The 12,121-nt window shown below is 40.6% G+C and overlaps 1 protein-coding gene across 1 annotated transcript in view; it reads right to left on the bottom strand.

Annotated features, from left to right (window-relative positions):
• The window catches only part of adamts10 (ADAM metallopeptidase with thrombospondin type 1 motif, 10), a 55,928-nt gene extending 45,976 nt beyond the window's left edge, over positions 1-9,952 (bottom strand). Inside the window, 4 exon segments of the mRNA XM_034209601.1 lie at positions 769-978; positions 1,093-1,229; positions 4,850-5,238; positions 9,806-9,952. Of these exon segments, the coding sequence (XP_034065492.1) occupies positions 769-978; positions 1,093-1,229; positions 4,850-4,952 (450 nt within the window). The 5' untranslated portion in view covers positions 4,953-5,238; positions 9,806-9,952.
• Between the last annotated feature and the right edge of the window lie 2,169 nt (positions 9,953-12,121).

Here is a 12,121-nt window from a genome sequence, read left to right as displayed (position 1 = left end):
TCCGAAATTACCTACCCCACCTTTAAATAGTGTTCAGATCAAAATCCAAGTAGTAATTAAAACAGGAAAGCTTTGACTTGGCACTATATGAGACGAAACTGCCTGAAAACCAAACAAACGTAAACACCAATGTCTGCCAAAGTCTATCTTTCACGAAAATTAAACCAAGATTTTTGTATTTGAAATTAGATTGTCAATGCACAACATTTTTTACCTTCACATAAGCATCATTTTTTACCCCTCCATTCCATATGACGTGTCGTGAACATGGCAACATCTTTTAAGAGAGCATAGGGAATGGTAAAGTAATTTCTAGATTTATTTTCGTTTATTACTTTATATAACATGGGCCATGCAGAACACACATTTTGAGCCAGAGTTAGCTATACAGCTTATTTGCATCTGCAGTTACCTGATTGTTAAATGGTGGTCAAAGTTTGTATGCCTGAAGTTGTTGTACTGGATATTTAACAACATCATTGTTATGTCCTATAAACTTGATTAAGTATCTGTAGGGATATAAATGCCTACAGAAAGAATTAAAGTACCTTTTTAGGATTTAATTTCCAGTGCCCTACATTTTTGAGGACCACACTGGTTGGTTTGCAAAGAATAAAGCTGGCTTGAATGCTCAAACTTTGTTTAAATGTCAAGCTTTGATGTCCAAATCAAGCATAGCTGATCCCTCATTTGCTGGGCCAGCACGACGGCCGCTGACCTCACTCAATGTATTAGATGTGGATTAGACTTGCAGGTTTTAAGTCTTACCAGGCCATTACAGTTGCTCAGGGCGACTTTGCTGGAGTGCGGCTGGTCTTGGAGGTGTCCTACATAATGGCAATGGGGAGAGTAGGGATGACTCCAGGCTAAACGACCTTTCTTCCAATACTCCACCCTGAACTGCCGGGACAGCAGGCCTCCCTGCAGCGTCAGGTTCAGCAGGAAGTTGTTACGTGATGTGGAAAGCTGGTAGAAGAGCTAATAGATAGAAAAGAGAGTGGAGTTAAACAAAAATCTCTATTTAAAAAAAAAAAGTTGTGCATACGTTTAAGACAAAGAAAAAAATGAAGTCATTTTCAAAAAGTAACTTACAGAGTCAGGCACTCTGTCCTCAGTGCTGCGTCTTCTTCTGTGATGTTGTGGCGTTTCTGCATCCATAGTCTCGCCATTGGGTTCTACACGTATTGGGATGGCAATCTCATACTGGCCGAGACTGGACAGGAAGGCAGCTGGAGGGAGAGAAAAAAAAGGCATAAAACCTCAAATATGAGTTTAACTTAATAATGCCAAAATGCAGCTTAATCTTATTCACCCTAATTTAAAAAAGTTGAGGATTTGGGGGTTGCTTATTTTAAATAACTTTCTGGCCCATTACTGACAAGGTCCCTCCACTCCAAGAGCTCCTTCCCGCATGAGGCCAAAAGGGATGTTGCCATAGTTACCCTGAAACTGTATACTTCCTGTCTGTCCCAGTCTGTGACGGGCCTGGTGGAGATTTATTGTCCAAACACACACGGCTCCAAACAGCCACCGTCAGCTAACTAACGGGGAAAGGTCACCAGCAAATGAGACCAGTTTTCATCAAACCTTTGGCCTCACTTGGTGGGGCCGTGGCCCCTTCCCACACAGAGTAAATACCCAGAGATCAGAGTTCCCTGGTACAGACTTGGAGAGCTCTGTTATGGGAAAAACCACTCTGAAGGCAACGGATAGGTCTGGCTTGAATAAACAGTAAGCACAATTACAAATGCTGCCTTCACATGGAGCTTGTGAGGCTGTACTGTATTTTCGAAATGGAGAGTAAAGTTAAAAACATGCTCTGCGTTTTAGGTTTAAGTCACACAAATGGAAATTGGCTTGGTTTCAAAAATTGGTGAATGACTTGGCGTTTTTTATATTTTAAATTTGAAGTTTATGTTTCTTCCCCATATGTAGGTGAACCTCTTGAAATAAGGGTTTGAGAAGGAGGGACAGCCTGTGAAGTTATAACTTGAAATCATTGTAAAACTGTGTAAGCAGCGGGTAGTCATGGCAAGCTTTCATACTCAACAATTAAATTAACTGATCAACAAAAGGGTGATCGGCCCACACTTAGGAACTCGATTTCATTTATATTAACGTGATAAAAACGAGCCATGTAATGAATAACTGGGTAAACGTTAGCTAGCTAAACATGCCTTGACTCATGGGATGCCGAACTGGCCGAAGGTCCAAGAAAGAGGCAAGTGTTGTTGTTAGTTCAAATAATCCGGTTTTTAAAAAATATAGTGGCAACAGAATGTTTAACTTCATATTGTTACCTTCTTAGAGCTCTAAACTGCTTCCCACAACACATCCATCCTGCTCTGAAAAACCACCACAAGTTATCAGGCAGGTGGGATTATCATTACCTTTGAAGCACAGGAAAAGCTCCCGGAGAGAAAATAAGGGTAGTGTGTTAATGAAGTAGATGTACCTCACCTCCAAGGAAGAAATTAATGAGACCTCACACAGAATAAAATGTAGACTAATGAAAACTAGTTAAACAAATTACTATGTAGTTTGAACTAAACGTTTAAGCGGAAGTATTTTATGACTTAATAAAATGGATGAGGAATGTCTTAAGACTTTCTACAACTGCATATCAAAAAACCTCCAATTTCTACTATTTATATATACAAGTATTTTATATTACAGTATATACAATGCAAACTATTCCTTCCTGGTGTTCTCAAGTTCACCCTGAGAGAATTAACTAGTACACATATTTTATATGATATCTTTGGCAAACTGAGCCCTTTTGAGCATTTGACTATGTTACAGTAAGTAGACATCAAAGCAAAGAGAAAACTGAGAGTGGAAACATGTCGGCTAAATTTAACAGGAGACTAAAACGGTTTCATCCAGAAGCAGGGGCATCACCCTGATTTCTATTATCTGCAAATAAAAATAGTGGAAGGAAATATTCTGGATGGAAACTGTCCCTCCCTCAACCCAGACACACCCTAAAGGCAATTCAGACCAAAACGCCTTGTTTCAAATAACTACTACATGAGAAGGAATAATCTGTGACTATCCCATCAGTACTAACTACAAGAGAGAGAATTGGTGGCACAAGTCCTCACTTTAGGATTATCATCCTGTATTTCTATGCAGACTGTGTCTTCCTCCTGTAAATAGGGAAGTGACATATGCACATACAGAAATGTGGACATTGTCCAAACTTAATTGCAAATGCTACAAGGCCATTATATTCCATTGCCTACCTACACATTCAGCAGCCACAAAAGCCTTGTCATTGTATTTCCTGTCAGCGACAGATTTAAGTCCAATATTCAGTCTCTATTTTAGTTTCATTTTTGGTGTCCACGACTTCCAGAGAAATAGTTCTGGTATTTTAGCTGCATTTACAGCATTTTCCCTTTATAAACAGTACTGCCATTTACACCAAGTAGTTGCTATCTTTGTCTGTATGCTGCTTGGTTTTAAGCAGATTTTATCAGCTGCCCACTGTGGTTGGAAAACACGATTGATGACAGCAGATTTGCTGAAGAGAAAATAGTTAATCACTAAAAACAACCCTTCTTAAATTACAGTTATTTGAGCTTGGTAATAAAAAAAAAAGTTAGGCAGGCTTTAGGACCAAACTGTTTGTACCTGTAAAATGAGCCACGTCAGGGTCGGAGGGGTGGGTTATTTAAAGAAAGCAGCATGGCAGACAATTGGAGACAAATGGCTGGAGGGGGTCAAAGGTTAAGTTTAGGAAATACACAATCATAGCCTTGTTCAGGATGACGAGACAGGGAATTTAAGTCTTTGCCTTCAGAGGGATTTCAGGCACTCCAGCCTCTCTTTGAACATGAGAGAGACTGTGTGGTTTGAGGTGGTGGGGGGAGCGTGGGGAGAGCGTGGCTGAACCACAGCTACATGATTTGTTGAAGTAGAGTTCAAGTTCAGCAGCCCAGACCTGCAGGTCTGAAGTGTGCCTCAGATGGTCAGGCTGACCTCAATGCTTTTTCTACAGCTCAGGAAGAAGACTAGTACTTTGTACTAGGAACAAACATGGAATCCTTTAATAACAAGTAAAGAATACATTAAATATAGAAAATGTAATTATTTTCTCAACATGAGTATGGGTAGATTGTGAACATTATTTTTGCTTAAATAAAAAAACTGATTTCACTCTGGGCACCGCAAAGGTAACATATATTAAAGGACTCTTGCTCGCAACATACTGAAAATAATTAGACATTCCCACAGTATAAAGCTAAGCTTACAGCCAATTAACCAATTGTATTTACCAAAGACCTAATAGTGTGTTTAATTCTAACTCTGGTTTGGTTTCTTTAAAAAGGTCAACCTGTGTTATGCAACCTGGCATTAGACCTGCTCAAAGACTGGGGTGTCTGACTTTGCTGTTTTTGGTGGGAAATCACAAACACAAGTTCATATATTACCAAGATTAGGGTAATAGCTATAGAATAGACAGTATACCTGAAACTGTAATGGGATTACCCTGATTTCATAGTAGATATGATGTACTCTCACCTTAAATTCAGCTCATCTCAGCCACTGAAGGCTCGGTATAAGACCTCAACAGATTATTGGTATTGACCAAAATGTTTTGTAGCACCAAGAGATTGTCAAGTACTAAAAACTGGCAATAAATGTCTGATTCAGATATATTTATCCATCATTGGAGCTTTGGTCATACCATTTATACTATGGTACCTATCCTTACTTCCTGTGGGTACATTAGCCTATTGTGGGCCGTGATCCATATCAATTGACAAAATTGGCTACAATTATTTTGTATACGATTACAATAGTTTGTCAGGTATTTGATGTGAATATAATCGCCTCCTCTCACCTTGTGACTGGGCGAACTCATCTCTGTGACCTCCTTCGACCTCTGTGGCAACCATTACGATTATGACAGTGCAAACCAGACCAGTCCTCCATAGCGTTTCCATGGTTACTACAGTAGTTGCTATAGTAACAGATTTCAGTGCAGTGGTCCCCGGGCCTCTGTCCCAACATGTCTTCTGCCCTCTCGGATGCCCCAACGCCTAGCAGTGGGACGGCTCAGCGCTCTGTTGGGCCATGGCTGCTGTAGACCTCAGGATCATGTAGACATGGCTCGGCTGCAGCTTGTAGATCAGCAGGTGTGGAGGGATCCTTGAAGAGTCCTCAGAGCAGAAGAGAGGGATCTCTGAAGGGGCTTAGCAGCAGTGTCAGATTTAGACTCCTTCTATATCCCTGTGAAAGATAAGATGTTTAGTGAGGAAGGCCAGGAAATGGAGTAAAATAAATTGTGGGAGAGTCAGATTTAGGCTAAAAAGGGAGGAACAATGCAGACTTAAAACGATTCAAACGAGAGAGAGCATGAGATCTCTTTGACCCATGCAGTTCCAGTTCTAACAAAACAAATCTACCCAGTTCATATTCAGCGTCCAATGAAGGACTGCCCAGTCCTGCTTTGTTCCTTCAGCTAATCAATCTTGGCTTTGGCGAAAGGCAAACACCCTGTCTTTCACTCTGATGACCGGAGACAACAGCAGGTCCCAACCTGGGGCCCCTGAGGCCCCGCTTTTTAAGCTGCCTGCCCACCGGAAAGAGTTCAAACACAAAGAAAGCCATTGATCTTGTAAAAAGCTGCGCTTAATTCCCAAACAGGGCTTGAAGTGGGTATTATGTCAGAGGCTCTGGGGGTAAAATGAGCCAATTTGAGAGGAGCAGCAGGTTGCCATCACTGCTTCGCTGACTGTGGTGGTGGGTTGTATGGCTGAGTGACTTGCTGGCTGGCTGGCTGACAGTACAGCTTACTAATTGGCAGGCGTCCTGGCCCGCAGACAGATGGTATGAGTGCCTATATGAAACTTGTTTACATTTGAGACAAAGGGTAGAGTACTGTGATAATTATAGCCTAAACCAGACTTGGCCAAGAAGGCAAAACTGATATTGGTATTTGTTTGTTTTCAGTTTTTCATTGCTCCTTGGTGGACAAACTACTTCAACTAGTTTGTGTTTCTAAAATCCAGCACCAACTACTGCTTCCCTACTACTGCTTTTTTAAATATAGATTCAGGCTCACACGACATTGTCATTGAATTGCATGAAACTATTGAACGTCCAGCTCTTCATTTCAGCAGGGCACTGCATATTACAGGACCCATTGGTGAATGTCATCTGTATACTACTTCACAATGCCAGTGAAATTTATTGTTTTTCTCAACCAGCAGACGTAAATTATGGTTTTACATTTTAGTCACAACAGGGAATGATGTCCATTCCTTTTTTCGGAATAGAAAGTTTGTATGACAACGCTAAATGGTCATTTGGAGGTAACAGTTCAGCCAGACTGACATCATAGATGTAAAACTTGGGTCTCTTGTTCATTTTCCAGACTACTAATTTAAATTTCATGTGCTAAACATAAACCAAGTTTTTTTTATTGGGTACTATTCTATTTTGTACTGACAGACCAACATAAGAGGATCTGTTTTATAATGACAAAGGAAAACTACCCACAGTACCAATTATGAAAACAGACCAGAGCCAAGATCGGAACTCACATTTTATGGGTACCATTCTGTTTGACTTGAGTTTCTTGACTATGGATTGCAGCATCAGCTAAAATAAACCATTCCTTGCTATTCTCCAGAAAAGTCTGCCCACCCGGCTCACTCTTGTCCTCCCCTGCCTCCCCTCCATCCTTCCCTCAGTGCTGTCTGGGGAGAGAAGAGCGAGCGGAGACGCCACACTGCCCCAGATGGCTGGCGGCAAACCAACTGCAGCCAAAGGTAATCGGAAGCAGATGGGAAACCTTTTGGTGACGAGAGCAGGGGGAACAAGTTGCCTCCTGAAAAGAGGAGGGAAAAAAACCAATGCAAAGCCCAAGGGGAATGAAAGAGAGACAGCGGAGTGTAAGCTGTTCGAGCCAGCTGGGAGAGTCATTCTTGAGCTTTAGTGCTGAACCGAGTGTGAAGGAATGAATTGAAAAGAGCATTAATGTGCCTTTTATTTAAGTTAAAAAACAATGAGAAGGTATAGTAAAAAAGAGCTTTCTTTAAAAACACTGAGGGGTCTTTTTACTGTTGCAGCTTCTCTCATACGTGGTACAACGGAACGTCTTTCTCTCTTCCCTCCCTAAGGCTTTCTCCCAGTCATTTCCTGCAAAAGCCAAACTCTCCTCCATTTTCATTACTTCTTCTGCTCCTTCTCTCAATTTATAGTGGGGTTATTAAACTTGCAGCTTGATATCAAGACTTTTCATTACATCTAACTCTCTTTTTGTTTATTTAAACAAGAAAACAAGGGGGAGACCGGACCCCCTAGTGCTGTCCCTTGGTGCTTTTTAAGTGAAGCTGCTTAAAAAGATTTGTGAACAGCCATCAAAAGATCCTCACAACAACACTGCCTTCTTGGTAAATGATTGCCCCATTATAAACCACACAGAATTGCAGCTGAATTAAGAGAGAGCTGTCTCGCAGAGGTCTCTTGTGCAAAACTTTCCCTCTGGGCTGTATCACTTTTGAGCGAAATAAAAAACGTATGTTTGTCAGCAGGCCAAGCTCTCCGACTCTCCGCTCTGTGCTTTGCTTGGATTAGCTGCGAATATCGAGCATGAAGCTGCAATCGCGGCCAAGAGAGAAAGTGGTCCGAGCTGCAGACAGGCCACACAATTTCCAACGCAATCACAATTTGCAAAAGAGAAAAGAACAAGGGGAGAAGAAAGGGGTCATTGTTAACAAGAGAGAAAAGTTGGACCGCTCAGGATAATAAGGTGGGGATTTTAGGATAGGCCCAAATGGCAATGCAATCACGCCAGTGGACTCAGTTTGACATGTCATTTTTTCATCTTGTCATCCACTAGTGACAGCTGCTTTTAATGTGGTGTAAGGGATGTACAGTGAGTTTTTTTTTCTTTTAAAGACTACAGCTAACTATGCTGTCCTTGTCTTTAACTGTTGCCAGGGAGAGTGGAGCTATCCGAACACTAGCACGTTAATCAAAGCCATATGACCGGCTCAAAGTAAAGTCTGTGTGGAGCGAACAGATGCTAAGTGTCCCTCAGCTTAGCTTCAAGTCTAGCACTCCCCCCCACTCACACACACATACATACTGCTTCCACTTTGATCCGGGAGTAGCTCATGAATCAGCTGTAGGTTCAGTTTATTATTTCATTAAACTAGTGGTGTGGATTCTCCTTCCTAATAACACTGTGAGGCTGTGGGACCAAATAACTGAATAAGACGAATGTCACAAGTCAGATGGAGCGTTTAAGACAGCCTCTGCAAAAATAACTCCCTCTATAAGACTATAGCTTCACAAAGAGCTCCACATGAAACCCTGAACAGGTGATAGAAATAAAGCAAAGAACCGGGGGATATTTCCCAGACTAAACCCTCATTCTCTCTGTCTGGTACAAAGACAGAGAGAGAAAGAGGCAGGCATTCCTTTCTCAATTTCCCCAAATAAACAGTGTGCAGATGAAAAGTGGGAACATAAACAGGCCAGAGAACCTCGGACGTGCTCCCCTAACTCTGAAAATGTGCCTCTCGAGTCTGAAACAATATTTAGTGAGAGAGAGAGAGAGAGAGAGAGAGAGAGAGAGAGAGAGAGAGAGAGAGAGAGAGAGAGAGAGAGAGAGAGAGAGAGAGAGAGAGAGAGAGAGAGAGAGCGAGCTGACTCAACACTAGTGAGTCAGCCAGCAGCACTGGGAACACAGCACAGATGGTAGAGGAAGGTTTTCTCTTTCTGTCTTTTATCATATTAATTTCACCATTTTTTGTATCTTCTTTAGGACTGCAAAGACACCACATATACTCAGTTTAGTCACATAGCTGCAAATTGAATGCAGTGGTTCCACATCAGTGATCAGCATGCATAAACTGATGTGGATTGTGCATCTAATGTGAGAAAAAACCCTGAAAAACAAATCTTATAATATGTCTACCACCCGAATATGCAAACAAATATATTAAACACATTTTAAGAGCATGTGTTAATTCTACCAAAAACCGATGCATGACTCACAAAGATCAAGAATGCAACTATGATAGAAATAAACCTGCATCTTTCTGCAAATTCTGCTGAAAAATGACTCATTTCTGATGCATATTCAGGAACCAAATATTGGCATCCATGTGCACAAAGAAGTCCTACATATATTCACATTATGTGTGTTACAGAAGATAATATTAAAGCTGGAAATATAATAAATAAATCCCTATAATATTTTAAAATCCTGATAGATAAAGTGTTTTTCTGCTTAATTACTGCTTTGTTTTCCATCAATGAGCTACATGTTGGTCCCCTAGCTTATGTACCTGTCAGCCACATCATCTCCACACACACACACACACACACACACACACACACACACACACACACACACACAACACACACACACACACACACACACACCACACACACACACACACACACACCACACACACAACACACACACACACACACACACACACACACACACACACACACACACACACACACACACACACACACACACACAAACACACACACACACAACACACACACACACACACACACACACACACACACACACACACACACACACACACCACACACACACACACACACACACACACACACACACACACACACACACACACACACACACACACACACACACACACGATGACTGGACTGCCTTGTCATCAGTCAATGAGGCGATTCGAGCAATAACTATTTTATCTTGAGCCAATTAAAACATTGATCTTAGGAGGAATGCCCTAATGTAATACACACATGCATTAAAGAAAATGTAAATGTATATGCATACCATGATCCTTTGGTAACACAATGAAAAAGCTAAAAGACGAAACATTCAACGTCTGCAAATGGTTTTTTGCAGAAATTTGCGTTTTTCTAGCTGAGAGCAGCCTCCTGCCAGCATCATGGCATGGCCGCTTTCCTCCAGAGGTGTGCATTAGAACAGAGAGTGTGGCCGGGCGCGCGGACCTACCTTCCCGTTGTCCCCTGCAGAAGTTCCGCTGTGAGTCTGTCCCTCTGTCCACCGCAGCGGAGCGGAGAGGAGGCGGCGCCGGCGGGTGACTGAGGAGACTCAACTTCTTCCACTTCCAGCAGCACAGATCCACAGTTTGTTGTCGAGTCACCCACACTTAGTTTATTGGACTTCCGGTGACAGCTTGCAAAATAAAAGTCGGAACTGCAAAAGGGCCTTTGCAGTTTTTGGATCAAATAATGAGCTGAATTGAGTGTGTATGGTTAGACAGGTGGTATATAGTAAATACACTTGTTTATGATAACCCTGATTTTTAATTGCATTACTGCTCTGTGCACTTTTCATTTTAGGCCACAATTATTAATGATTAATTTACTTATTTATTTAAAAACCTACATGTGTATCACTCCTGCAAACAACACAAAAACACTACCCTTGGTTCATCCCTTAAATAGCCACATGACTTCTCTCCTATATAATCAATGAACTATAGTTATTTCGTTTTTTGTTATATATTTTAACAGCTGCATCATACTACATCATCCAATTTGGTTTGCATAGTTTTCATTTTCTGTGGTCCATTCCCATTATGGGCCAAGGCAAGGGAGGAGTAACTTTATGACAGATTGCAACTCTGAGATGTTTCCTAAATAATTGTAATAACGAAGGAGGATTTGCATGATATGTTTTCTAAAGTGCACAACTTTTCTTTACATTTTTTATTTGTATTTTAGGTGCTATAAAAGGTGACGAAATGCTTTGTTAAAAAATGAAATACAAAGTAAAAAACAATGTAATGTTTCCTAAAATTATGTTAATGCCATGTTTTAGGCTAAGCTTGACTCCATCGGAAGAGAGGTGCATTTATCGTTAATAAGTAAAAGTATGGCTTTATTAAATTATATTATTTCAAACTTTTTGAGAGCAGAGAAGCAACTGGAGCTATAAATCCATATCATATTCAGTAAAAAAAATATATAAAAAACCCAATGGTGGAACTAATTCAAACTGCATATACGTTTGCCAACTTTTTTCCAGGTTATTATTTTCTTAATGCTCTGCTGTGTTTAAAAGTAAAAAGTATACACTTTCAAACCAAGCACAAACTCAACTTTTCCTTTTGTCAAAACATACTTGCCTACTCGTTTTTTACTCATAACCTTTTTTATACATTGACAAGAGTAAAGGTGCTTTGCAGATTCATCAGCAGAAAGTACTTTTTAAACGGAGAACTCTTGGTTACCAATTTCAAGAACAGTCTGAATGAACATTGCTGCTTTTATTTTGAAAGCACGCATCTTGTTTTCCGTTTTAGTTTCGTGTGTTGTTGTGAGACTTGCTTGAGGGGAGTCTGCTGATTGGCTGCCTGATCTGAGACCGAGGAAGCAGCTGCAGCGTCAGGTGGGGGTTTGTTTGAGAGGCCACTTTAGTATCTCTGCTATTTGTACTGTGGCTATTCCACAAGTGTTGTGTGCGTACGTGTAATGGTTCATCTGTATTGAAAAGTACAACACACTTCATATAGAAATGAGGAAAGATTAAATCCTTTTTAACCTCACCACTGTGTACATACATTCACATTAAGATGAATTAGCAAGACATAACATAGGAGTAAAGAATGCTACAATTAAATTGTAAAAACAATATTTCTATTTGATGCTTTTGTGTAAATTGTATTACCTCTGGAAGGTTCCCCCATGCTTACTGTTGTTTCCACTCTGTATGTTAAGCTAACCATCCAAATATTGGCTTCGTATTTTAAAGGAATAGTATACGACATAATGGTAGAAACACATGATCCCAATATATATTGGCAGAAAGTAGGAAGTAGAGCAACATTTAAACACACATGAGAGGGGGGGTTGCTGTTTTCATTGTACTATATCAGCAAGAAAGCAACTACATGGAATAATATTTCCAAAAGGTGTCAACAAAATTATGTATTTAATGTTGCGTTAACCGAGCTTTTATATTTTGACACATTATACAGTTTGCAGTTCAATCATGATTTAAAGAGCTCCAAAGAAGAAAGAAAATGCATAGTCCTATAGAGTGTGTGTGTGTGTGTGTGTGTGTGTGTGTGTGTGTGTGTGTGTGTGTGTGTGTGTGTGTGTGTGTGTGTGTGTGTGTGTG

Source organism: Gymnodraco acuticeps, unplaced genomic scaffold, assembly GCF_902827175.1.
Source record: "Gymnodraco acuticeps unplaced genomic scaffold, fGymAcu1.1, whole genome shotgun sequence".
NCBI classification, from domain to species: domain Eukaryota; kingdom Metazoa; phylum Chordata; class Actinopteri; order Perciformes; family Bathydraconidae; genus Gymnodraco; species Gymnodraco acuticeps.
The sequence above is the reverse complement of the archived record's forward strand: the minus strand, read 5'-3'. Positions and strand labels throughout refer to the sequence as shown.